Source organism: Trachypithecus francoisi, unplaced genomic scaffold (assembly GCF_009764315.1).
Source record: "Trachypithecus francoisi isolate TF-2019V2 unplaced genomic scaffold, Tfra_2.0 Lachesis_group0, whole genome shotgun sequence".
NCBI lineage: Eukaryota > Metazoa > Chordata > Mammalia > Primates > Cercopithecidae > Trachypithecus > Trachypithecus francoisi.
Window position 1 is genome coordinate 3,061,480 of NW_022681453.1, and position 26,458 is coordinate 3,087,937.

At 36.0% G+C, this 26,458-nt stretch overlaps 2 protein-coding genes across 11 annotated transcripts in view; one reads left to right on the forward strand and one right to left on the reverse strand.

Annotated features, from left to right (window-relative positions):
* The window catches only part of SMC4 (structural maintenance of chromosomes 4), a 36,468-nt gene extending 13,394 nt beyond the window's left edge, over window positions 1-23,074 (reverse strand). Inside the window, exons 1-13 of one of the 7 annotated variants that reach the window (XM_033202762.1) lie at window positions 22,947-23,074; window positions 21,688-21,828; window positions 20,572-20,750; window positions 19,746-19,937; window positions 18,087-18,263; window positions 10,634-10,798; window positions 10,264-10,391; window positions 9,124-9,264; window positions 8,228-8,378; window positions 6,348-6,512; window positions 4,817-5,050; window positions 3,191-3,376; window positions 1,840-2,001 (exon numbers count right to left, since the gene is read on the reverse strand). In XM_033202762.1, coding sequence (XP_033058653.1) covers window positions 1,840-2,001; window positions 3,191-3,376; window positions 4,817-5,050; window positions 6,348-6,512; window positions 8,228-8,378; window positions 9,124-9,264; window positions 10,264-10,391; window positions 10,634-10,798; window positions 18,087-18,263; window positions 19,746-19,937; window positions 20,572-20,750; window positions 21,688-21,823 — 2,016 coding nt within the window. In that variant the 5' untranslated portion in view covers window positions 21,824-21,828; window positions 22,947-23,074. Of the gene's footprint in view, window positions 1-1,839; window positions 2,002-3,190; window positions 3,377-4,816; window positions 5,051-6,347; window positions 6,513-8,227; window positions 8,379-9,123; window positions 9,265-10,263; window positions 10,392-10,633; window positions 10,799-18,086; window positions 18,264-18,573; window positions 18,593-19,745; window positions 19,938-20,571; window positions 20,751-21,687; window positions 21,829-22,880 lie in introns of those variants that run through there. The other 6 variants (XM_033202756.1, XM_033202749.1, XM_033202784.1 and 3 more) reach the window with 6 other exon arrangements.
* A 23-nt stretch (window positions 23,075-23,097) lies between these two features.
* Window positions 23,098-26,458, forward strand: part of IFT80 (intraflagellar transport 80) — a 152,596-nt gene continuing 149,235 nt past the window's right edge. For 3 of the 4 annotated variants that reach the window (XR_004435284.1, XM_033202803.1, XM_033202824.1), the window contains exon 1: window positions 23,382-23,508. The gene's annotated coding sequence lies outside the window, so the exon portion shown is untranslated. Of the gene's footprint in view, window positions 23,509-26,458 lie in introns of all 4 variants that reach the window. The other variant, XM_033202814.1, reaches the window with a different exon arrangement.

Here is a 26,458-nt window from a genome sequence, read left to right on the forward strand (position 1 = left end):
AGAGGACTCAGACTCCCTGATTTTAAAACTTACTACAATGCTGTAATGATCAAGACAGTGTGCTATACCAGCACAAGTAATAAAATTGAAAGCCCAGAGATAAACCTTTACATTAATGGCTGGGTGGTTTCAACAAGGATGCCAAGAAAATTCAATGGGGTAAAGAATCTTTTCAACAAATGGTGCTGGAATAACTGGATAGCTGCATGGAAAGAGTAGTTTGATCCCTACTCTATATCACGTGAAAAATTAACTCAAAATAGATTAAAACCTAAATATAAAGCTAAAACCACAGAACTCTTAGAAGAAAACAAAGGAGGTAAATCACCGTGACCTTGGATTAGGCAGTGTTTCTTGGGTATAATACCCAAAACACAAGCAACCAAAGGAAAAAAAGATAAATTGTGCCTCAAAGGATACCATCAAGAAAGTAAAAATACAATCCAAGGAATGGGGTAAAATATCTGTAAAATCATATCTCACAAGAGATTTGTATTCAGAATAAAGAAATCCTACAATTCAACAGAGAAACCAATTAAAAAATGGGCAAAGGATTTGAACAAACATTTCTCCAAGGAAGATACAAAATGGCCAAGGACATAAAAGGACTTTTACTATCATAAGTCATCAGGAAAATCCTAATCAAAACCATGAGATCCCACTTCATATTCACTGAGATGATTATAATCAAAAAGATGTACCACAACAAGTGTTAACGAGGATGTAAAGAAACTGGAACCCTTACACATGCTTGTGGGAAATGGTACATCCACTGTGGAAACAGTCTTGACAGTTCTTCAAAAAGTTAAACATAGAATTACTGTATGACCCAACAGTTCTACCCTAGGTATATACCCAAGAGAACTGATAATACATCTTCATTCAAAAACCTGTACACAAACGTTCATAGCAGAAGTATTGCCAAAGCAGCCAGAAAGTGAAAACACAAGTGTCCATCAACTGACAAATGGTTATACAAAATGACGTAACAGATACCATTTGGCAATAAAAGGGAACGAAGTACTGATACATGCTACAACACAGATGAACCTGAAAACTTGCTAAGTAAATGCAGCTGTATAAGAAGGTCATATATCATATGATTCCATTTATATGTAGATAAATCTAGAGACAAAAAAGTAATTAGTGTTTGGAGGAGGTGAAGGGGTATAGGGAGTGACTGTTACTGTCTATGGGGTTTCTTTCTGGAGTGATAAAAAATATCCTGGAATCAGACAGTGGTCATGGTGAACAACACTGTGAATATACTAATACCCACCAAACTGCATACTTTAAAATGATTTTTTTTTTTTTTGAGTCTGTCACCCAGACTGGAGTACAGTGGCGCAATCTAGGTTTACTGCAACCTCTACCTCCCAGGTTTAGGCAATTCTCCTGCCTCAGCCTCCCGAGTAGCTGAGATTACAGGCGCTCACCACCATGCCTAGCTAATTTTTGTATTTTTAGTAGAGATGGGGTTTTGCCATGTTGGCCAGGCTGGTCTCAAACTCCTGACCTCGTGATCCGCCTGACTTGGCCTCCCAAAGTGCTGGGATTAAAGGCATAAGCCATCACACCCAGCCTAAAATGATAAAATTTATTGTAGATAAATTATCTCAATAAAGGTTTCCTTTTAACTCTGGAATGTACATTTCTTTAATGGAGGCACTGCAATATGTCAAACAAGTTTTTATAATCATATAACCTCAGAACATAAAATAATCCTCAAAACCCATCAGGTGTTCACTGAGTAACCATAAAGAAAAAGCTAGAATCCAAAGTGAAAAAACACTTAGCACTTAAAAATTCAATTATAGGTAGGTTATTATGAATACCTACCTTATCTAAACCTATAAAGGTTGCAACTCCAATATTTTGTCTTTTAAGGAAATTTACACATTCTTGGGCTGTATCAATAGAATCAACAACAATGTAGTCTAATGCATGACAACAGGATGATATAGCCACATCGTATTTTTCATCAATGGCTCCTAAGTCCCCCTAATAATTAAGAGTGGGGGGAAAAAACAGTTAGGCAAAAAGCACAGGACCATTTCATTCAACAAGTTTTAAAAAGTTCTTTTAATTGAAAAACTTTATGTAGATATGGTTTTAAAGGGTACAAAAGGGTACACAACAAAATACAAAATATATAGTTTATGAATATGCAGCTTGAATTTCTAATGAGCACGAAAGAACTGTTTTCATTTTATGAAAATGTGAAGCTATAAAACCTAAATGAACTATAAGCAAAACAACTCAGAAAACTTTGAATTACTGAAAAACATCTAAAATTATGTAAATCCTGATGAAACACATTTATCTATTTATCTATTACACAGCTATCTAGCAGTATTCACTGGTTTGGGCTTTCCTTGAGAGCAAATGAATAGGATCAAATTGTTTATCCTCAAGAAAATAAGATGGAAGTCCCCTGATACAAGATGTAGAAGCAATCATGTTCAGTCATTTTTCATTTGCCCTTTTAAATCACTTTGTTCCCTTCTCCGAAAGGCTGACTTAAGGACTGCATCAACTGGCTCCTTTGACTCTCCAGCTTCAGCCAATATGAGATTTCAGTTAAGACTAGAGGGCAGGAAATAGGTGGGGTTAAGGTATCGATTTTCCCCATTTCCTCTGAACCACAACTCCCTTCCCTTGAGGCTCAGAAGCAGTAATGGCTATTGCTAGCCTTAGATTTTTAGATTATCCCTTGTTGTATCCTTAAATGCTAGCCAAAACCTAAGTAAAATGGTGTGAAAACCCAAATTATCAACTTTTAAAAAATTTTTCATTTTTTAAAAAACAGAGTCTTGTTATACTGCCCAGGGTGGACTTGAACTCCTAGGCTCAAGTGATCCTTCTGCCTCTGCCTCTCCAACAGCTGGGACTACAGGCACACGCCATTGTGCCTGGCTAAATACTTTAAAAAAAAGGATAAAATGGTTTTAAGTTTGTGTGCCATTACTAATATTTTTCTTGACAGGTATGAAATAACTGTATTTATCTAAAGCTAAGTAAACAAAACACTGTAAGGGCAAAATGTTTAAAAATAAATGTGCTTTAAAACAAAGAAAATGAGTGTTATTTTATATACAGTGACACTTGAAATACAGTTGTTTAAGGCAAAAAAATGTTACACTTTCTTAAAAAAAAAAGTAAAGCCATGCCCCCCAAAAATCTACCTTACCAATCTTCCATATATTCCTGGAATCCTGCCAGATTTTTTTTCTTGAATTATTGCATCAAGAACTTTCCCCCTACTTCGATTCATTGCTAATGAGCTCTTTGCTTCTTCAACTTTTTGGAAGAGATCATGAACCAAACTTTTAAAGTTTATTTCTTCTTGTGTAAGTTTTTGAAGTTCTTTTTCTTTCTAAAAGTGAAAATAAAATGAAATCCAGAAGCATTAACTCCTAGATATGATCAGTCATTGCACTGAATTAGTTGTAATTTTTTAATAACATAAAGGAAAAAAAAAGACCAACAATAAAAACGTGAACCAAAACTGAGCAGCTGTATAGCAATTGCTGGTTTGGTTGTGGAAAATATGGATGGGTTTAAAAGGGGCATAAATTACTTGGGTCAATAAAAGAAAACATTAAGTGTAGTATTTTTCCAGGAGCAATTAGTTCATCCTGATAGAGAAAGTGTAGCTGGGGCTGTGAAAATCCCAGTTTGACACTACATAGTTATACGTAAGTGTGCTCTAATTCTTAAGCTCTGCCCTAATTAAAAGCAGACCCAGAAACAGGATCCAAGGTATGAATGACTGGGCAGGACTATGGTTATGCTATGCTTTATTTTAGCTGAATGGGGCTGGGGGGTGCTGGAAAAAAAGCACACCTCTGAAACGAACGGGAGAAAGAGGACTGGATAGTTCTATTGCTATATAAAAATGCCAGGATCCCAACAAGGGAGGAACCACACAAATGCATACCTACAGCCTCTGAGTTTCTCAATCTCCAACTTAGCAGCAGCCATTTTTTGTAACTGATATTCTCCTCCATCCACTAGATTTAAATTATGTCTATTACTTATTGCACTGGCATGAAGTTTAAACCAGGTTACTGACATAATTCATCCCCAAATAAACGGACTCACCAGGAAGATAGAAGTAGTCACTGGATCTAACTTAATTTACATTTAAATTCTCCCTGGTCATGAAATTCCCTGATGACCAAATAGTATGCACTTACTAAAATGAAAAAGACTCATATTTATTTTCAGTATAATTACACTTCAAACAGAGTTTTTTTTTTTTTTTTTTTGACACCTTGCCTACTGAGGTTCTGGAGATCTTTGGAGATTTAAAGCTTATGAAATTCCTTAGACATCTAATTCACTCAAGGATGGGGGACAGGCACCCATGAGCTAAGCTACACATCTTGGTTAGTTTATAACATTTTGGAATGCCAGCAAAGAAACTACATCCATAAATTCAAAACCCAAAACACACTAAGATAGTTGTTCTATATTCATTATATAAATACATATACACTTATGTTTTTTATTTATCCTTAAATAAAGTGTCTATACTTAAGATTTAAAGAAACACAAACTTTCTTTTGTTTAAATTATTTCCAGTGCGGTGGTGGTGGTGATTTACTGTATGATGCTTCTGGGGATAATACAGTTTCTTGATAGTGCACATATGGAATACTGAAATGCTGACCTCATTCTTTTGAGATTATATAAAATGAAGAAAATTTATCTATCACTAATCACCTTAGATGCTGAGATTAAAAACAACAAAAATGTATAAAGCTAAAGGTGACGAATGATGTTCTGACACAATAGAGAACCAAAGATTTACCTCCTTTAATTCTTGTTCAGTTTGAGGGAGTTTTCCTTCTATATCTCTGATTGCAGCTTTCCTTTCTTTGAGAGTCTCAGAAGCTGCAATTAGAGCTTCCTTGGCCTTAGTTAATTGTGACACTGCAGTATTATGACAACTGAGATAGATATCAAGTTCTGACTGGGCTACATCCATCTTTGAACGTGCTTCATTTACCGATTTGCTGAAACCCATAAGTTCTTTCTCTCGACTCTGTTAAAATATGAGTTCATTAAATCTAGACAGATATTTATTTTCAAACCTACACTGAAATGAAACCACATATTTTACATTCAATTAAAGGAAATTCTACAAGCACAGTATATAGAAATAAAAAATTATCACAAGTGGACTAGATTCAGTTTTTGCCTACTTGTCAATATTCACTGTACACAGTCTTTTCCCAACTGATTTCACAACAGCTTTGTGAGGCAGATCATTATGCTGAGGAATAGACATTTGAGGCCTAGCTTTGTCATTAACATGGGGTTCAGGGCACATGAGTACTCAATATATATTAAATGAGCAAACAGTGAAAATCCACTAACCATAAAGTATCCCATCATGAAAGCTACTGCATTATCCATTGACACTTTATCACACAGGTATTCTAACCTGCAAAGTTTTATAGTTTGACATTAGAACATGTCCATATTCCAAAGCAGACTCTATTAAGTGACACTTCATCACACAGGTATTCTAACCTGTGAAGTTTTATAGTTTGACATTAGAACATGTCAATATTCCAAAGCAGACTCTATTAAGTCCATGACTTTTTAATACAGTCAATTCAATTACCATTTTCCATTAACATATGTATTTAACATGCTTAGCATTGTCAAAAATGCTATGGTACATATAAACAAAGATAGATAATTTTATGCTTACTCTTGGGGTACATAATACATATCAATGTGACAACTTCACGTTCTCTTGTTTTATTAATAAAGTGCTAAAATTACAGCTAACGTTTATTTTCTTTCTTGGTACTTTATATATATTTATTCTTTATTTTCACAAAGTAGATATAATTCTTTCTCATTTTAAGGAAGACGACCTGGAGACATAACAACTGGCACAAGAACACAGACAGTAAGTGACTGACCTAGGATTTGAACCAAGAGCCACAGCTTTTAACTATTACACAAGAGCTATAGAAGCAAAAAGAAAGGAGACATTAATCTGTGCTTAGTGTGGCTCCAGGTTTTACAGGTGGCAACAAACTATGATGATGATTCAACATGCCTAGGAGTGGCATATATAATAATCAAGGTACTGTATTTGACATCACACCTTCTGCTACTACTACAAATTCTCAGTTAACTTTTTAAAAAACAGGACAGCAGGAATTAAAAGAATAGTCATCTAAGTCTAGGTTGACTAGTTTTAGGAATGTTGGACATTAAAAGTCTAAACTTACCAGTTCATGTTTCATATTTTTGAAAAAATCATCTTTAAGTTTAAAAAAAAAAAGGCCACCAAAATAAACACTGATAAAAAAAAATCTTACTTCTTTTTCTTTCTGAAGCCCTTGTGTTTCCTGTTTAAGGCTATCCATAACTTCCTTTAATTTTTTTTCTTCTTTCTCTTTTTCTTTCTCAAGGGCATTGTTTCTGGTTGTTGTTTCACTAATGACATTGTTACTCTTGGCAGGTATACTTTTAAATTCTTCAACCTGAGGTTATAAAACAAGTTATAGGAGTATACATCTTTATGCTACCCAATACTATCAATATTTGACTTATTTAAAGGCATTTCTCAGTTCTTGTTTTCTTTATAATCAGAGTTAAATTAGCTAACTTTAACAAGTATTTTCCCGACTGTTCATGTAATTTCCAGATTCTTTCAATCTAATAGTAAAACTACTTCTACAAACACCTGACTTCTTATGAAGGAAAATTCTCTCTGGCAGGGCCTTAGGTCTGTCATCCTTCTCTCCTGATTTCAGGTTGTAACTATTCTTCTTTAGCTATACATACGCTCTGACTACAAGGAATTTTCTAAACTATCCTTCTTGGTATATAAGTTACCACAAATTATCTTTACCATCTTCCCCAATCCTAAAATCTTTCACTACTCTTCCAGAGTCATCATGTAGGGCTAATATTTTATTCCATTAACATATTCTGACAATAATCACTTATCCACACAGTCTATGCCTAAAGGCTAATGACTCTGTAACAGTTACACTTAAATAAGATTGTCAAGTCTTTGGGGTTACCCCCAAAGCCTTGTTATTTTGTTTACTCTGATTATGTAGTACCAGTGAAGTTCAACATTTCCCAAAATGCCATTTCCTTAAACACTGACTCAACATATTTATCAGCTGTGCTAAGCAGAAAGTATTTTGTGAACAAATACATTTAGAAAATGCTTGTAGCGTAAAGTAGAGCCTAATCTATAATTATTGTGTAAACATATGGAACAAAGCTTTTTTTTTGCGGGGCTGGGGTTAAGGTATCATATCTATTTATATATGATAGAGCTATGAATATGAACACACCTTAAGAGACTCCAAATTATGAGCTTTCCTATCTCTAAGACACAAGAGTCTCACTTTGTCACCCAGGCTGGATGCAGTGGCTTGATCACTGTTCACCGGAACCTTGAACTCAAGGCATCCTGCCGCCTCTGTATCCTGACTAGCTAGGACTTATTAGGCATGTTCCACAGAGCCTGGCTAATTTTTAAATTTCTGTAGAGATGGGATCTTACTATCTTGCTCACGCTGGTCTTAAACTCCTAGCATCAAGCAATTCTCCAACTTTGGCCTCCCAAAGCACGGGGAACATAGGTGTAAGCCATCATGCCTGGCCAACATTGGTAATTCTTGTGAAATCCTGTTCTGATCCTGTTAGCTTAGTTTTTTGTAGAAGACAGGCAATATTTTAAAGCCTGTTAATACTTAACCTAAATATCTTTAAAAACTACTACTTTAGGAAAAAGAAAATTAAAATTAACACCAAAATGGAATTGCGGTAAATGTTTTCCCAGTAACATACATTATTGTAATATAAACTTTAAAACTCAAAGTCAAGCTAGGAGCAATGGCTCACACCTGTAGTCCAAGTTACTTTGGGAGGCTGAGGTAGGAGGATTGCTTAAGTCCAGGAGTTCAAGACTATAATCATACCACTGAACGCTAGCCTGGGCAACAGACTGAGACCTCATCTCTACAAAACTCCAAAACCAAACAAAAAACCTCCTGCAAAATAAAGTCAGTGGAAGCAAGGTTTCCCTAGAAGGGGTAAAATCATGTTCAAAGACAAATCTTAAAACAACATTTAGACTACTAATTCATTCTCTTAGGCAATAAGAGGCAAACACTTCCATGAAAACTAGATATGATATTCAGATATGAAATTTTAAGAATTCTTTTCTAACACCTACCTTTTCTTTATCTTTTTGAAGTTGTTTCTCCAGTTTTTTGACTTTACTAGTTGCATGTTTTAATTTTTCTCTAACTTGAACATCTTCCAAATCTAGTTGTGTAAATTTTTCTTTATTCTCCTCAATAAATTTTGTAATTTTATTCAGTTTCCTAGCAAAGCAAGTAGTCATTATTTTGAATGTTCAGATATTTTAAAACCATGTTATATTTCCCACCTGGAACACTTCCTCTATAAATATGTCCAGGCTTTTAATAAGGCAGGATCCTAAATCTCTCCTCCTTCCAAGATGATCCCTCTCCCCATAGTTGAAGAAGCACCTGTATTTGTGATTATGACAGCAATTTTGCCTTTCTAACTTGGACGGAAAATACCACATTTTCCAGTGACTACAATGTCTAGGTATATAACATTTTCACCATAGGAGTAAAAAATTTTTTTAACTTTTATGAATATACTTACAAGTTACTATACAATAAACTTACTATACAAATTTTTTAATTTAAAAATAGAGATACTAGTGTCACTGAAAAACGGCGTAAGTAGGGACATGATAAAATCCTTAAAAATTTATCTAGAACAACCCAAATCCTACCCCTCTATGAGATTTGTGACTATTAATTAACCAGTCAAGCCAAATGCTTATTGTTTGTTACTGTGCTATGCCACTAGGGGGTAGCATCCCCACGGTTCTAAGACTTAAGAGCAGGGCATTTGATCTGTAATAATGAACTGGATGTGAGGCAAGTTTTTTTTTTTTTTTTCCGCCAAGGGGGCCACCACTTGATATGCTGGCAAATGTCTTACACTCATAATGTGCTGGCAGTAAGTTTATATATAAATACATATGTAATAAAATTATCTAAATACTCTTAGTACTTTCCAAAATATTATTACTTTTCTATATCTTTTACATCTTTATTCTTAGCTTTCATTTCATTTGATAGTATACTGCTCTTCTCATTAATTTCTTTGGTATCTTCATGTATTTTTTTCTTTTGAGTTTCCATTTCAGCAATTCGTTTCTGCAAATCATAACTAGAGGGAGAAAAAAAAAAAAGAAATTGAAGCTCCTAAAATGCCATTTCTAAAACTGTGTAACAATTTTAGTAAAATTAGCTGTTTCTGAAATATTATTATACTAGTCAATATGTGACTACCTAGGCTATGAAGGGGAAAATCTCCCTGGGTCAAGGCTAGAATTTAGGAATAAAAATTGGTTTCATTGTACCAATGCGGTGGCTGACACCTGTAATCCCAGCACTTAGGAGGCTGAGACATGCAGACTGCCTGAACCCAGAACCAGCTTGGGCAACATGGCAAAACACCAACTCTACCAAAAAAAAAAAAAAAAAAAAAAAAACAAATACAAAAAAATCCCAGCAACAACAATCAGCCAGGAGTATTGGTGTGCACCCTGTAGTCCCAGCTACTCATGAAGTGGAGGTGGGAGGATCAACTGAGTCCAGCAGGTTGAGATTGCAGTGAGCCGTGATCACATACTGTGCTCCACCCTGGGTGACAGAGCCCGTCTCAAAAAAAAGTTCATTGTAAGCTGAAAAAAATCAGATCTGCTATTACACAAATTTTAAAAAGTGCACATGTAAAAGGATTAAGCATAGTAATAAATACCTGTGAACCCACCTCCCAAATTAAAGTAGGATACTAAAAAGTCAACTTCAATGAATTGATAAATATGCCCAATTTAATAAATTCAACCCTGGTGATCAATGGGGTGACAGGTGTCACAGCCAGATAGTCCTCACATCTGATAAATTCACCACATAATTTCTTTTTTGTAGAGATGGGGTCTTGCTATGTTGCCCAGGCTGGTCTTGAACTCCCGGCCTCAAGCGACCCTCCTGCCTTAGCCTCCCAAAGTGCTGGAATTACTGGCATGAGCTAACACATCCAGTCACACAAAACAATGTTTAGAGACTTTTTTCACTTCAGTCTTTATGTTTCTCTAGGAAAAGAGAAGGGCTTTGACTTAATGGTTAAAAACTAATATAAAAATTGATAAATCAAGGCACTTACATATAATATTGACAAACATGATTCTTTTTTCTAAATATTTCATTTTCCAAGGTAAGAAATTCAATAGCTATGTTTTTCTCTCCTTCTAAGGCATCCTTTTCCTTTTCCACCATCTTTACCCTGTTTAACTATAGAAATTAAAAGTTTAAAGACTCAATACACACTTCATATATACAATATGAACTTAAAATATGCAAACATTAGACTAAAAACAGTAAGAATGTTCATCTTAAATGTTAATATATAAACTTCAATATAAGAGATAACATTTCATTATGAAGTATTATAACATGACTATCTGACTTAGTAAAATGTGTTAAATCATAAGTGAAACATTCTGATATACAATGAAAGTCTACAGAAGATTCACCTTCTCTCCTCTGTGTTCATTTAATATTTCAACTCTCCGACACAAGACTTTAATAGGTTCATTTAGCCGTCCACAACCAATTATATCTTCTAAATATTCAAGCATACCCTCATCGTGTTCAGTCTGGCCTTTTGGTTTCATCATAGCAATTTGTTCAACTTCGCCCTTTAAAAAAAGTTATATTTCATACTCACTGTATACGTTTAGCTAAATCAATCTTAAGTGAGAATTGGGAGTGGTTAAATAACAAAGCCAAGAGTAATAAACATCTAAACAAGGTACAGTAGTTCAACGACTGCATAAGGTATAAATAAAAATGTTATTTTCACTGGTATTCCTAGGAGTTTTAATTTTACATAAGGAGATATGAAACATGAATTTATATTCCCTTAGATAAATCCTTATAAAAAGTGTAATATACATCCACTTATATACACACACACTGTTCCCCATCTACAATATTCAATATAAAAATAAAACAAGTAAAATTTAGGAAGGCATTCACTTAATCTGCAATTGGATTATAGTGGCAACATTATCAACTATTAATAACACAATTGAAGCTCCCGTTCTAAAATAAAGAATTTTCAAAAACACTTGCATCATTAAACTGTGCTAGGAACCCTGTCCCAAAGTAGTATTACCAACTTTCTCTATAAACATGGTTATTATGAGTTCCTTAACAAGTAATAGGTTTCAAAGCTAGTCAAAAACTTAAATGTTCAATTTTCTAAAAACAAGAGCCTTTGGCAGAAAGGGATATTACCTATTTCTCATGGTAGTAACAGAAATCAAACTGACCACACCTTGACTAGAGAAAACTAATGGCACTGGTACATAAGACATCAGAAAACTTTTAGTTTGTAATCACTAATATAACAACTTTGAACTGTAATTAAAATCTTAGATTAACTTTACATATTTGCATTTATGCAGTTTAATTATGAAGAGAAAAGAGAAAAAAAATCCATAATAAGTAACCATCAAGGCTGACTGCCAGGCAGCCATTTAGTTTGATGGTGGAGAGAAAATTGTGTCTGAATATGTTCAGGCCAAAAGCGGCTACTTTATAGAAGTAGCTTGTTTGTACTCTAAACTATTACAATGGAAGAACAGGTACAGGCAAGTGAAAAAAAGATATACCTCTTATTTTCAGCAAAATAGCTATAAGATGAAAAAAATCAACAAAAAGAATTACATATTGAAAATAGTATATTGTTCTTAATTTAAATATCTTAGTGATTCCCATTTCCTAAGTGAACACAGGTGAACCTTAAAAATGTGGGGTAAAACTTACTGAGAGCATCATATTCACCAAAAGCCTCAACATAATTACAAAAAGTAGACAATTTAATAACAGGACAAAACAGCTCATTTGAAAATCTACTCATTAAGGCATAATTTTATTTGTATACATCACTTTTCGATACTTTTGACAGTCTATTAGCACAATGATTATCAACAAAGTAAAACTGTTACCCCAAAAGTTATTTTCCATAACATTCATATTCTGTATGAATTGGTATAAAGTGAAAATATGTAGATATTTACATAAAGTATTTTATTCTGTTTTCAATTGTTAGTTCTCTCTAAATGTTTGCAGCAATAGTTTTAAGTTTTAGACAGGAATGAAGCCCGGAAAAATGCCCAAACCTTTGGATTATACAGGATGAATGTTAAGTCACTGAGGAAGCCAAGAGTCTTTTTCAAAGTTTGTATCTACGTAGGGTTTATCAACAGTGGCAGTACTGACATTTTGGGCTGGATATTCTTTGTTGTGGAGAGCTATGCTGGGCATTATAAGATGCTTTAATAGCATTTCTGACCTTCACCCACTAGACACCAGTAGCATCCCCCCTTCCAACAGCTGTAACAACCCAAACTGTCTTCAGATGTTGCTGAATGTCCTATGGGAAGGGGAGCAGAATTACTGTCAGCTGAGAACCACTGATCTAGAGGCTGCAGTTTGTTCATTCATTTATTATTTTTTGGAGATAGGGTCTTGCTCTGTCGCCTAAGCTGGAGTATAGTGGTGCGGTCTCAGCTCTCTGCAGACTTGACCTTCCAGGCTCAAGCGATCCGCCCAGCTCAGTGTCCCAAGTAGCTGGGACTACAGATGCACACCACCACACCCAGCTAATCTTTAAAAAAAGTTTTTTTTTGTAAAGATGGTGGTTCCCCTATGTTGTCCAGGCTGGTCTTCAACTCCTGGGCTCAAGCCATCCTTTTGCCTCAGCTTCCCAAAATGCTGGGATTAAGGGCATGAACCACCATGCCTAGTCTAGAAGTTTTAGTTTAAATCCTGTGGGTTAGTGTTTATAATCCAAATGACAAACAATATCTGACAACTAATATTCTACCCAATTCAAGGATATCTGAACACATATTTTAAGAAAATGAAAAACCATCCTAAGAGAACTTACATTTGAGTCAAACGGCCATAATAGTATTATGTAAGTATACATTTTTCAGATAGCTAAAAGTTGGGATTCAGTGTAACAGTTTACGCTGATAAAAATATTCCTTAAAAACATCATATTTCTCCTGGTAAATTACTTACTGAAGAGACAGAGTACAGCCATTAAGAAACAGCTTAGCTTTGGGTAAATAACAATGGTTGCTTATTTTTGGTTGGTTGTTCCTCTCTCTCCAAACAAAATGAAAGATACAGCTATGATTTCCTCTTACTCTAATAAAGTTGACAAGTTTTTTTTTTTTTTTTTAAGACAGGATATTTACGAAGCAAAATAGTTACATCTCAAATCCTACATAACATTCAGTCTTAAGATTATTATACTGTATTGCTTTTTTTAATACCAGTTACCATATTATCAGATTAGCATTATTGAATCAACAGGCTATTAACAGGCCTTTACTTGTCCTTTGACTATTAAGACTACTGTGGTATCACAATGACAACCTGGGACTTTTCTTGTTGCTCTGTTCTTTGATGTCCTTTGCCTGCCCTACCACTTGCTACCATTTCCATTCTTCCTTCTTCATTTGTGCCATCTCCTATGTAATCTGTAGACTGACAGTCTGTGCCTAAAGGATTCCTCCTTATTTTTTCAGAAAACTTACATAACTCATGTAAAATCATAGAATATAGTTTTAATTTAGGGCAATAAGCTCAATAAATTTCAGAAATAATTTTAAAACATCAACCTGAATTTAAAGTCATATCGAGGTTCAATCCAAATCACAAATAGTGACTGGCACAATCACAGACAAAAAATGTTTCAAGTTGCTACAATACTATTACCTGACGCTGACAAAATTTTACATATTCCCAGTGTTATCTCTATTTGCTGTCGCTTAAAGCATATGAACCAAGGTCTTAAAAGCTTTTTTCCCCCCACTGTTATTTACTACAAACTTCCTATGTTTTAAATTACATTCCTACTATATAAAACACACTAAGCAACTGTGGAAAAGATCAAGTACGGTTTTTAAGAGTTACACAAAAAGAGCAAACATGCTCCAAGAGTGCATTTACCATATCAACAGCTTAAATCTTAATTTATGGAACACTTTCTTGAGTGGCAAACCAGGACATTATGATCCAGTTATACCATTCTTTGAGAATCAATTTACAGAAATACAGCTTAAAAATCTAAGAGGAATAGAATAGGTATCATGCCCTTTATCCTTATTCAAATGTAATCCAAATTTTAGCAAGTATAAACTACAGAAAAGCAGTACATAGCTATAACAAAGTTTTGTTGTCCTAGTAAAGACTCAATTATTCTTCTATTCTAACGTATAATTACTATGAAGGAGGGTTTCAATGATTCTTACCGCAAATATGAGTGTTTGCATAAAAATTAAATGGCCTAAAATTACTGGGGTTTAAGTTTTTATCTTGATCATATTTTTATTTTCTACATCTTTTATTATACTATACTCTAAATTACTGTTCTTTATCTTCCTTTAATACATTTTACTCTAATTTGATCTTTGTAAGCTACCAGAGGCCAAGAAACTAAACCATCAAGGTTAGTATCTTTCTAAAATAAAACAGAAAGAGTAATTTGTTCGTGGTTGGACTTCTTGGTAACTATTTCTGGTTGGTTAGAGGTTGCTTCCTTGCTGCTCCCCACCACCTCCACCCTACTTGTGGATATTGAATACCTTTGGAAAACTGAGGTATTACCGAAAAAACTAAAAATTTCTTTTGATATTATAGCATAGGCTCATTTCTACAGACTAAGAGACTAGAATCCAAGCAGTTTATGTGATAAGCTTAAGAGAAGTACATTGGAAAAAAAGAGATGGCTAGGCAACAACTCAGACCTAGGTTAATTAAATCTCCAAATTACAAAATAATCAAAAACAAACAAAACTTTGCTATTATTTATTTTTCAGAGACAAGGTCTCACTCTGTCACCCAGGCTGGAGTGCAGTGGTACAATGTTGGCTCACTGCAACCTCTGCCTCCTGGGTTCAAGCAATCCTCCTACCTCAGGCTCCTGAGTAGCTGGGACTACAGGAGTGTGTAACCAAGCCCAGCTAATTTTTGTATTTTCTGTAGAGACATAGTTTCACCATGTTGCCTAAGCTGGTCTGGAACTCTTGGGTTCAAGTGATCTGCCTGCCTCAGCCTTCCAAAGTGCTGGGATTATATGTATGAGCTAACGTGCCCAGCCTGGTTATTCAAACTTTAGATTTTGTAATGTGAAGACAAAAACATGAAATTGAAAACTTTGACAAAATTAAAGTTGTGCTAATAGTTGTAGCTTTTGAGGAGTTTACAAAAATATTCCTGAGGCACCAATCATTAATACAACTTTTTAGTAAAAACATTAACCATTCTTCTGCCCCTGAATGGAGCAAAAGCACCCCTAATTTATAAGTCATAGTTACCCAAGAAATGCTATACAGAGCTAATAAAACTCTACTTGTATGGACTTACAGTTATTACAACAGGACCGAGGCTCCCAAAGTAGATATATATAAAAGGAAATGTACAATTATAAAAAACACAATGGTCAATCATAACTAAAACTTTGTGAGGGCATGTATGTGTCTTTAAGGACAAGAAACAAGGTTTAGTCACCTTTATATTACTTACAGCATCTCAGCATAGTGCCTTAAAAGGAATTCATTTGAATGGCCAATTAATGAAATATTTAATGGATTCAAGTAATAAAAATGCCTACTTGAAAAATTTGCTAAGCCAATATATTAACACTGAAAAATTTTACTCTTAGGAAATTCTAAAAAATTTGGTTCTTTTAAATCTTAAAAATAAATGTTTACTTTTACTAAATTTAGATTACTTTTGCTGTTAATCACTATTACTGGCCAAAGAGTCTACATGTTTTATTCCAAGTAATGATTTAGGTCTTGGATGTTGATACTATGATGCTGTTTCCAATTTCTCAGCCTCCCAAATCAGTTTTTAAGATACATGTTATTCAGTAAAAGAGAAGGTAATAAAAAATCACATTTTTACTTACCATCATATGCTTTATATTGCCAGTTAGGAGTATGAGATTTTTCATAAGTGACTTAAAAAAAAAAAAAATCCATAGAAACCATTGCCATTTTCCCTCAGTTTTAATTGGGCACTCACTATTACTTCTACTGTAGTCCAGTCCCTGTTTCTTATTCCTAACAGGTGAGTTTCTAAGGTTCTTATCTGTAAATTTAATTGAGTCAAACTGAATCTCTTAACTTGGAACATTTACCTTGGTATTATTTGGAAAGAAATGTTTTCTAAACAACTGTAAAGATCACAATAAAAAGGTTCAGATTATCATGTTATCATGTGGACAAATTGGCTTTAGCATCCCATATACTTCAGAAGCACAAATGTAATATAAACTTGACAATTTATAAATTATTTACTCCCTTGGGACAATATTACATTAACTTCCTTTATTACTGAATTATGTACAGAGATGCTGTACAGAGAAAAAAAAATCCTCAGAAGGGTTAAAATGCAGTGTATTTTGATGAATCTTTGCATAAATGTAAAACTCTGATGATCCCAGGATGACGGTAAAAGATGATTAAGCAAAAGATACACGTTAAGTATAATTTCCTGCAAATTGGTATCATCATCAAATTTAGCATTATATAGGGACATAGCTTTTTATCCATAATTAACCAAACCAAGTCCCAGAATATGAAAGTCAATAAAACAGTTCAATTTGATTTTAAAAACACACAAAATCCTTTAATGCCACATTCTATAAATTCAAATCTTGTTTAGAAATACATCTGCAATTAATTTCCTCAACATTAATTTTTGAACAAGTTTAGGTTGAAGTATTGCAAATATACTGTGCCTGGTAATAAAAGATACTAAAAAAGGTTATCCTAGAATGATACTGGTTTACCTTGTACACTACAAATGTCTAAAAGTAATAATTTTTAAAAACAATTATAAGAATAAAGACTAAAATGGAAACAGAGGCTAATATTTTTTAAGTTTGTTACTAGGAACATCCAGTCACCCTAACAAAACTTTTAGCATCAAATCAAAATTCCCTACTTATTTCAGTCATTTCTGCATCACAAAATAGTTTTGCTTTTATTATTATGCTTCGGTGATTCCTGATGGAACACAGGAAAAGAAGATACCCTAGAATCAAACAGGAACTTGACAAAGCCATAGTTTTACCCCCTTTTTTTTTTCCCAAAAAATTCTGACTTTTGAGGACAGGGAAAAAAAGATAGGGGATTTTTCTTACCAAGCCCTGCTGGTAGAATATACTTTTACTTAAAGAAAACAGGGTTTCTAATAAAAATCAGCTTGACACAGGTACTTAATTTTTACATCTCTTTAAAAGGACTTGCTCTGTAACAGTTGTGATACTTAAGAATGTAATATCAAAGTTTCTTTCAGTAGTCCTGGTTCCACCAAGTCAGTCATTTTCAACGAAACAAAAACCAATGAGTAAAGGTTCAGTTAGCCATCTGAAGTGTTACAAAGATTACATTAACTAGGTGCTTAGGTAAATCGAACACCAATTGTACCGATTTTTTCAGTTTTTGGTTATATATCAGAAAAGAATAACAACAAGAACAAAGGAAAAGGATAGATTATTAAAAGATAATACATTTCATTTAAAATGTTACCTTAAAGGGAAACACAAACAATGGATAAAATAGTTGCTATATCCCTGTCACACTGAAGCAGCACAGTAATATTGGTGTTTAATACATATTTCACTACGCCAATATTTACGTGCTGCTAGAGTGGAACAAGTATGTCAGTTCATCCAAACATAAAATGAACATCTGATGATGAAAACATAGTTTTGAATGAATTTCCTTAAATTTCTAGAGCAGCAAATAATGATTCGCATCTTGACTGTAGTATGTAAACCATGATGTGCTGCTACAGTACTTTAAGGCCTCAAAAATACAGGATCCATCCAACCTAGCTTTATAGAAAAAAAAGTAACAAGAATAGGATAATCTTGGAAGTCTTTAATAAACTTACCTGTAAAATTAAAAATCTATTATGGTCCAAGTCAATTCCATGGCTTCGAAGAAGATTTCCAACATCCTTAAATGTCTTTTTCTTTCCACTTATGTGATAGACAGAAGTATTATCTCTGTAGGCCGTTCTGGATACATAGAAATTACTGTTAGGAATGACTTCATAATCATCCCCTTCCTGTTTTGAGGAAAAACAAAACCAGAAAACAATTGTTGGTATTAAGTCATAGGCCTACTTCAAAATTCACTCATTTCATACTGAAACTAATTCTATGGATTAAAAACTTCAATTGAACACGCACACAAACTGCCAGTAGTTCTCAATAATAACTCGGCTTAGCAAAGAATTGATACTTTTCCATGTTGCTTGGTCTCTTTCTCAAAGATCACAAAAACCAAGAAGCCAAACCAACCAGCCAACGAAAAAACCCACCTCCAAACAAGCCTAAAAACGTTTATGATTGAGAAGAGGTAGACAAGATTCCTACCATATTCAAAACCCACACAAATTATTAACATGTTGACAGATTTAAAAAGCTGCAGCTTTTAAAAATGATGATTCAAAGAAAAAGGAAGGACGGTAGTAACGGGGTGATACAGTTTAGTTTTTTTATGTGGGAGGGTAAAAAGTGTGCCATTCATTTAAAGTAAAAAGCATCACAAAATAACAACTAAATTCCCTAGGTTTTCTTTTAAACAAAGATGCAAAAAAAAAAAAATCAATTGCAAATCTACTTTAACATTCACTTTCCCTTACCCTTAAAAATTCTGTCATACTGAAGCAATGGCTTCTAAAATTTAGATAAATCAAATGTAATTAACAGGCAATGGAATAAAATCTGATTTACCGGCAATCTATTTTCCAACCCAACTTGTACAACAGAAAGCACAAAAGAAACCAAATTAAAATAGATGATTCTGTGTAATTAAAGCACTTTGTACTTTTTTTAAAAAAAGGAAAACAAAATTCAAAAGCCAAATCACCTCCCAATTTCATTATGTAATTAGTTTTCTATATTGTTAGGTTCCATCGAGTCATTTTTGAACAATCAATTTCCTACATTAATTATTAAACAGAAGCGAAAGTATCAACAGGTAAATAATCTAGACATTTTACCTGTAATTGTCTCTATTTCTAGAAAACAAACATTAGCTTGCCCTTACCCATTTTAAAAGGACTTAATCACAGCAGTAGTCAAACTGAAGAAAGCTCCTTCATATCACAGATACTCAGGGGCCACTAACATTAAAGTTAAAATGCATTGAAATAATAAAGATGGTAAAACCAGCCAACTGCTATATTTTCAAGTTTAGCTAATTTATTCTAAAGCAACCAAAATATAACTTTAAAAATGAACCCAATATTTATAGTAAAATAATGCCTATTTAGTACTCAGGAACCTAAAACTGCTCAATGCTTTTATTCCAAAAAGGATTACTATGAACTATTTGTAATTCATTTCTTTAGCTAAAAAATTAATATTTTAAAAGGCACCACCACTCCCCCAAAATAAAATATGGTCAGAGGTAATGAAACCAATATTTTCTGCTATAATTACACACAAATTTCTTAAAGTCAAAAATAATAAAATATGCAATGCATTTAAGTCCATTTGCCTTGCTTGAACTTGTCAATAACTAAACAGTAAAAATCCCTTACCTTATCAATTATCTTTTGAAAATGAACTTCTACTGTACAACTCTGAATGTCCTTGTGTTCATCAGAATTATGTATTAATACTGAGAGTTTTTTAGATCTTATTTTTTGTGCTCGATAGCCAAACACAAAAAGCATAGAATCAATAACATTGGATTTCCCACTGCCATTTGGCCCGATAATACAGGAAAAGCGCTGCATTAAAAAAAAACAAAAACAAAACAAGCAAAAGTTCATAAGGTCAAGCTAATACTACTGATTTTAACTTAAACTGTTAGGTTTTTTTTTTTTACTTTACTTGCAGTTAAAAACTGCAAGTATTTAAAAGTTTTTATTGCTAATCACGGACATACAACTTGAGTTTTCTTACATCAAGTTCTGCTCTCTTAAAAGTTTCAACATTTAATAAGAATGCTCTAATTCTCATGCAGACGTTTTAGAAAACTCATTTTATAGTTAAATTATCTAAGGGTTCCAATGAAGGCTTTAAGAAAAAAAAATTATCTAAGGGAAAATACTATTTCAAACAAAAACACCGACTCCATTCAATGGAAAACTTTACAGCTAGAGGTACCAAAGATAACCAGATAAACAAAAGATAATTTAAGTGTTAAAATCATATGAAACGTCTGTGCGTGTGCGAGAGAGAGAAGAGAGAGGAAGAGAGAGAGAGAGAGAGAGAGAGAGAGAGAGAAAGAGAAAGAATGGCTAGCAGGATAAATAGGGAGTGAATTTTAGGATAGTTACAAAACTGAAACATCTTGTAAAGACGTTATTACCTTACAACAGTTATTTAAAAGTTATAAAATAGTTATTTCCATACAAATACCTTATGGAAAGGTCCCAGAATTTTCTCCCCAGCATAGGATTTGAAGTTCTGGTTTACAATATGAGTTATCATAAGCCGAGGAGCTCCAGCTTCATTGGTCATTGCTGGAGGCGGGGGAGGAGGAATACTATTCAAAATCTCTTCTAAACTTCTATTATCAAGCTCCTCACTTGCAGTCTCTAAGTCAGTGAAAGGAAAGGAAAAGGAAGGCAAACGGGGGAAAAGCCTACATTAGTGCAATTAGTTCGGAGAACTAATGACTGCCCATCTTTAAAGTAGGGGATGGAGGGATGTTATTTATGAAACTTAGGAGTCTGTATTTTCCACTTAAATCTGTTATTATCTTAAACTCATGGGGGCGACTAAACCTTCAGCTTGATTTTATTAAAAAAGAAATTCTTGAAAGAAATGCCACCAGTCACAAAATTCTATATACCTATACCTCTTAAGAGTCAAAACACATCATAGAGCAAATCTGGGAAAGCCGTAACAAGCTATTTCCTGCTGTCTATCCTAAACAGGAGGTTAAATCCTAAGGCTCTAGATCCAATTATCCGTACCGCTGAGCACCTGGAACCTTCATTTTGGAAACTCATGAACTTCAGCGACACTGCCGCGAGAGTTTAATAATGTCACCCAACTCCTGGACTCACAAAAGCTACAGTGGTTTCAAATAAATTATCGTCTTTTCTTTAAAGGCAATCTAAGACCACGGAGGTGAGGTTAGGGTCAAGAAACTTTTCATCATGCTCACATAGTCATATTGATTGTCTCTGGGAAAAAAATCCACTTGCTCGACTGACCGTCTCGATTTTAGCGGAAATACAATAAAGATGTCTGTACCATTCCACAGGTCACAAACAAAAATTCACAACTGAACCCATTTGCTCGCCCCCATCCCTTCCAGCGCCGTTACACCAAAATTACACGGGAGTCTTATCTCAAAAAGTTGCCAAATGGCTCTCCTAAGCCTCTACGGGACCGACACCGGATCTTCAGACCTCAACCCCGCAGACTTTAGCCCAAGCTCAGCAACCCCAGTCAGCCTCGGGCTGGGCGCGTAAGCCTGCCAGTCCCCCAGCGCGCGTTCCTGCGGAGTCGCGGCGGGTCACTCACCTGCGGCAGTGGCTGGGCTCTCCGCGCGGCCGGACGGCGGCTCAGGCTCCGCGTCGCTGCTGGCGCCGTCAGGGGACGGCGGCGGCCCTTCCTCTCTGCGCCGGGAAGTGGAGGGCTGGGTGCCTTTACGGGGCATGGTTGCTGGGGCCGAGGGAGAGCCGGGAGCAAGTGAGCCCGCGGGCCGCTACACAGCGCCCGCCCCTCCCGGGGAAACCCCGGTCCACCGGCTTCCATGAGCCCCGCTTAACACTCCGCTTAGAGGCAGTGGGAGTTCGGGAAGGGAGCCATCGAAAAACACCAGTGGCAAGAAGGCAGGACTGGTTTCTTAACAAGACCTATATAAGCGGGAAAAACTAGAGGTGCCTGAGGATCCATCAAGGACTGAGCAACTGCTTATTTATTTTTTTAAAAGCTCTCCACCCGTCCGCCCACAGTATAAGCGTGTAATACTCGCTAACGCATTTCTAACGGAGGAACTCCCATATGCCGGCATTTCCGGACATTCCCACGCTCTCGGCGCCAGGGATGCAAGCGCACCGACGTGGATAAACGCGTCCGTGTCAGGGTTAGGATCCCGTGGCTAGCAACTCTCTCTAGAACGGTTTAACTGGCGACTCGCCGCCCGCTTTCGTCTGCCCGCCCTTTAGCTCCCGGTGCCGTTGACGGCCCGAAGCATAACGAGGTCTCCCTCCTCTCCGCGGACCGACCGCTAAGGGCGAAGGCTGGAACCAACCACTAGCAACTTCAAGTCGGACGCTGGCAGCTCCTAATTTTGGGGTGACAAGAGTTTGTCTCTCCAGCTCCCCGGGTGGAGTCCCATTGGACAGTAAACCATGAAAGGTCACCAGCGAAGGCTGAGACCCGGTGACTAGTCCCTTGGCAGAAGAGAGGGGTAGGGGGAGACGCCCTTTCCCAGATAGAAACTAGGATTTTTTAAAGAAGAGATATGCGAGGCTCGGCGCCTCCCCAAGACGTCTGAGTAGCTTGGAAAAGTGGCGCCCGGGAGTTGCGCGCGGGAGCCCGGGCCGCCGGGGAGCGGCCGAGGGGGGAGGGGTGACAGCAAGAGAAATCTCCCAGCGGCAGCCTCAGCCCGGACTTCGTCGCTCCGGCTCAAGGCCTCTATTTTCCAGGCGCTCGCGGACAAGGCAGGAAGTAAGAGCGTGACAACCCTACCAGGAAGAGAAGTACTTTACCTGCGGGACAGTCCGCTCAGACCAAGGCTAGAGACGGTTGTGTAGTATCCACCTCCCCGCTCCTACCGGTGTTTCGGCTCCGGGTCCTTCACTCGAAAATGGCGCCTAAAATACAAACTCGAACGGAAATTCGTTACAAATGCGCGCAATGATTTCTGGGATCCACTAATTTGAAAAAAAGTGCGGCGATTACCACCGCCATCTTATGGTCGCTCCTGCGCATGCGCGAGCTCCTGGCGGGACCTACGCGGTAGAAGTTTCTACTAAGTGAAAAGGAAGAGCGAGGGATTGTTTTCTCTGTGGTCTACAACAGCAGCACTATTATTAAAAATATTTGGAAAAACAACCTTGCAAGTTTTGAAAAATATTTTTTTGGTAAGTGTAGGCTTCCGCTCACAGCGGGAGGCGGGGCTCAGTGGTCCAGAAACGCCTCTTCAGAAGAGGGCGGGCTCACCGAGAGGCGGGGTCTGTGGCCCACTCGGATGACGTGCCGCGTAGAAGTATCGCGGGAAGAGGAAGGGAGCGTAACTCTTAAGAAGTCACTATGGTGACTGGGAGGTTGGGAAGCTTCTTGGTAACTGGTACCAGGTATTTGAGAGCAATCGCCACCGCTTTCCTGGAACTTGAGGTAAATCTCTTCACCTCTGGACCTGGTGGGAAAAGGGTTTGGAAGTTGTAGGCGTCACTAGATCCCATCTTTCCTGTTTTGAAGGTGTGTGCTTCGTGGAGCATCATTTTCTGTCTCCCTGGCGGCAGCGGGGCTCTGGGTGTAGCTTTTGGGATGAGAAGGAGGAAGCCCTGAAATTGAAGGGAGTAGAGAGACAACTAGAAGAAGACCTGGATTAGTGATAGCTTAGTCCACATGTGAATAGCGCAATAACGATTTTCGAGTTACTGGTTTTTAGATGATTGGTGTTACTAGTGAAAGGTTTCGGACTTTTAAAATAGTTTGACTAAAAGGCTCTTTAATGGAAAAAACGACTCGCCAGTGTTCTGGTTATTTTTATGAGGAAATTATCGATCAGCAAATATTCCCTAAGTAGCTTTTGTATACATTGCACTGGATAAGACATAATTAGGATTAGTAAGCAAGTTTGGCAATTCCTGTTCCCCGAGAACTTAGTTTTAGTGGGTTTTTAACCTGAGGTCTGTGGATCTGGTGGTAGGTGATTGGGCTTCACAGTTCATAACTCACGTAACATTGTATACATAATTCTATGTGCATTTTTTTGGGAAGTTAGTTTTCCTACAACTTTAATCAGAATCTCATACTTGCTCCTAATTCCCTACATTGTTAAAGAGCCACCAGCTCATTTGACTATCTCCAGTATTCATGCAACAACTCTTAAGTACTTGATATTGAGAACTACTAGCCTCATTTTTTTTTTTTTTCTTCAACTTTTGCTTACTTAGAGTCTGGCATGTTAAAGCACCAAAAAATCTGCCTTCTGAATGAATTTACGTGATCACTCTAAATATATTATGGTTCTTCTCTCGAAGAGCATGAAGTCAGGTTCAGTGATTCTCAAAAAGGCGTGGAGAGCCACCGCCCTCCCAACCAATTGTAAGAATTTGGTGAGGTTGGGAGACTGGTGTGTTTTAAATAAGCATAGACTCAATATCGTGATATATCTTTATGTTTGAAGTTAAAAACTAGTGTTTTCATAAACTATAGAAAATAAAGCTTAATGAAAAAAGTTTTTGACTGGTAAGCATACCAAGAACATATAAGGATTATCTTTGAGAGCTTCTGGAATTTTTGCATTTCCAAAGGTTGTAAAACACTACAAAACCTGAGTTGGAGAGGTATCAACTATGCGGATCACCTGAGGTTGGGAATTGGAGACCAGCCTGGCCAACATGGAGAAACCCCGTCTCTACTAAAAATAAAAAATTAGCCAGACACGATGGAGCATGCCTGTAATCCCAGCTACTAGGGAGGCTGAGGCAGGAGAATCGCTTGAACCCGGGAGGTGGAGGTTGCGGTGAGCCGAGATAGTGCTTTTGCACTCCAGCCTGGGCAACAAAAGCGAAACTGCGTCCCAAAAAAAAAAAAAAAAAAAAAAAGACCAAATTGAGTGGTGTGTTTGGGGGAACAGAGCACAGTGTAGTGGAAAGATGTAATATAGAAAACAGAAGCGTAAGTTCCATCATTTTTTAGGTATATGCTTGACAGTTTCCTCCTTTTGTCAGTCTTGAGAGTATTTATTTATGAAACTAGCATGTAATACCTGTCTCATCATACTGTTTATGATTGTTCATCTAGTACATATTCCATAAGGATTTGATTTTGCTGTGTTTATGACACTGAACTTATTAAAGTATGCTAAGGATGAATACTGGGATATCAAGTTAGAGGAAGGGTAGCTTCTGAAGGATCTTGAAAACCAAGTCAAGGATGTTAGATACGATATGGAGGAAACGGCTTTTAGAACAATTCTGAGCCAAGGAATGACTTGGTAAATATAGGAAGAATAATTAACAGTAGTTATGTGGGATGTGTTAATGGAGAAAGAAGATGAGATCAGTCTAGGCTTTAGTTAAGATTGTTACTATATAACAATAAGTGAGAAGTGCCTACACAGTAGGACAGAAAAAAATCTGGAGTCATTTTGGGGGAAAAATCTATAGCTTTTGTAAATTGTCATGGTTCAGAGTATAAACCCTTGAAGTCATATACTATTCTTTGTGTATCCTTGAATTAGTGATAAGGTGTAGGAAGAACGGTAAGTCACAGAAACATAGTTTTGATAAATAAACTGACCGATGGCCTTAAATTTAATTGAACCTAACTATTGCCCACTCAGAAATTTTGAAAAGGGGCATAAACCAGGTTGTATAATGAGAAAACATAACAAACAGCTACAGAGTAGACTTAAATCTGAAGATTTATATATACCACAAAAATAAGACATTCAGAATAAGTATAATTTTTGAGAAGATATTAGAGTCACAAGAAATAAAGACTTTTGGTTGATTATTGCCAATATTTTGGACATGTCTCATGAAATTAACATAGTTTAATTACAAAGAGAAGCTGGCCTACCTGGAAAAGACTGGGTTATAATCATTTTGGAAAGTATTGCTGTAACCAGGTCTTACCTTTCTAGTTTAAAATAATCTGCCAGTAATCTCTATTTGCAATTTCAGGCAGTCTTAGAAGGAAAACCTCACTTTTTACATTAGAAAAAAATTATACCCCACAGGAAGAAATACGTTCAAAGAGAAAAATTGGAATTACAATTACAGTCTTCATTTTCAATTCTTGCACTTAAGCAAGGTTTTTTCATCATTTTAATAATACATGTTTTGTTTGCCTTCTCATGTCATAACATTTCAGAAAGGCTGAAATTAGATTTCTGAGTAAATATTTTAAAAGATTAAGTTTGTAATTGTAAATATTTAGATAAATTAGATATTAACTAATATGATTTTATATAAGTATTGTATAAATATTTAGATAATATTGTTCAAGATTAATAGATACAGACACAGTGCAGATAGAAGTGAATATTCCTCCTGATAACATAAGCCCCTTGGTATATTAATGTTACAGAAACACATAACTTATCACCAAA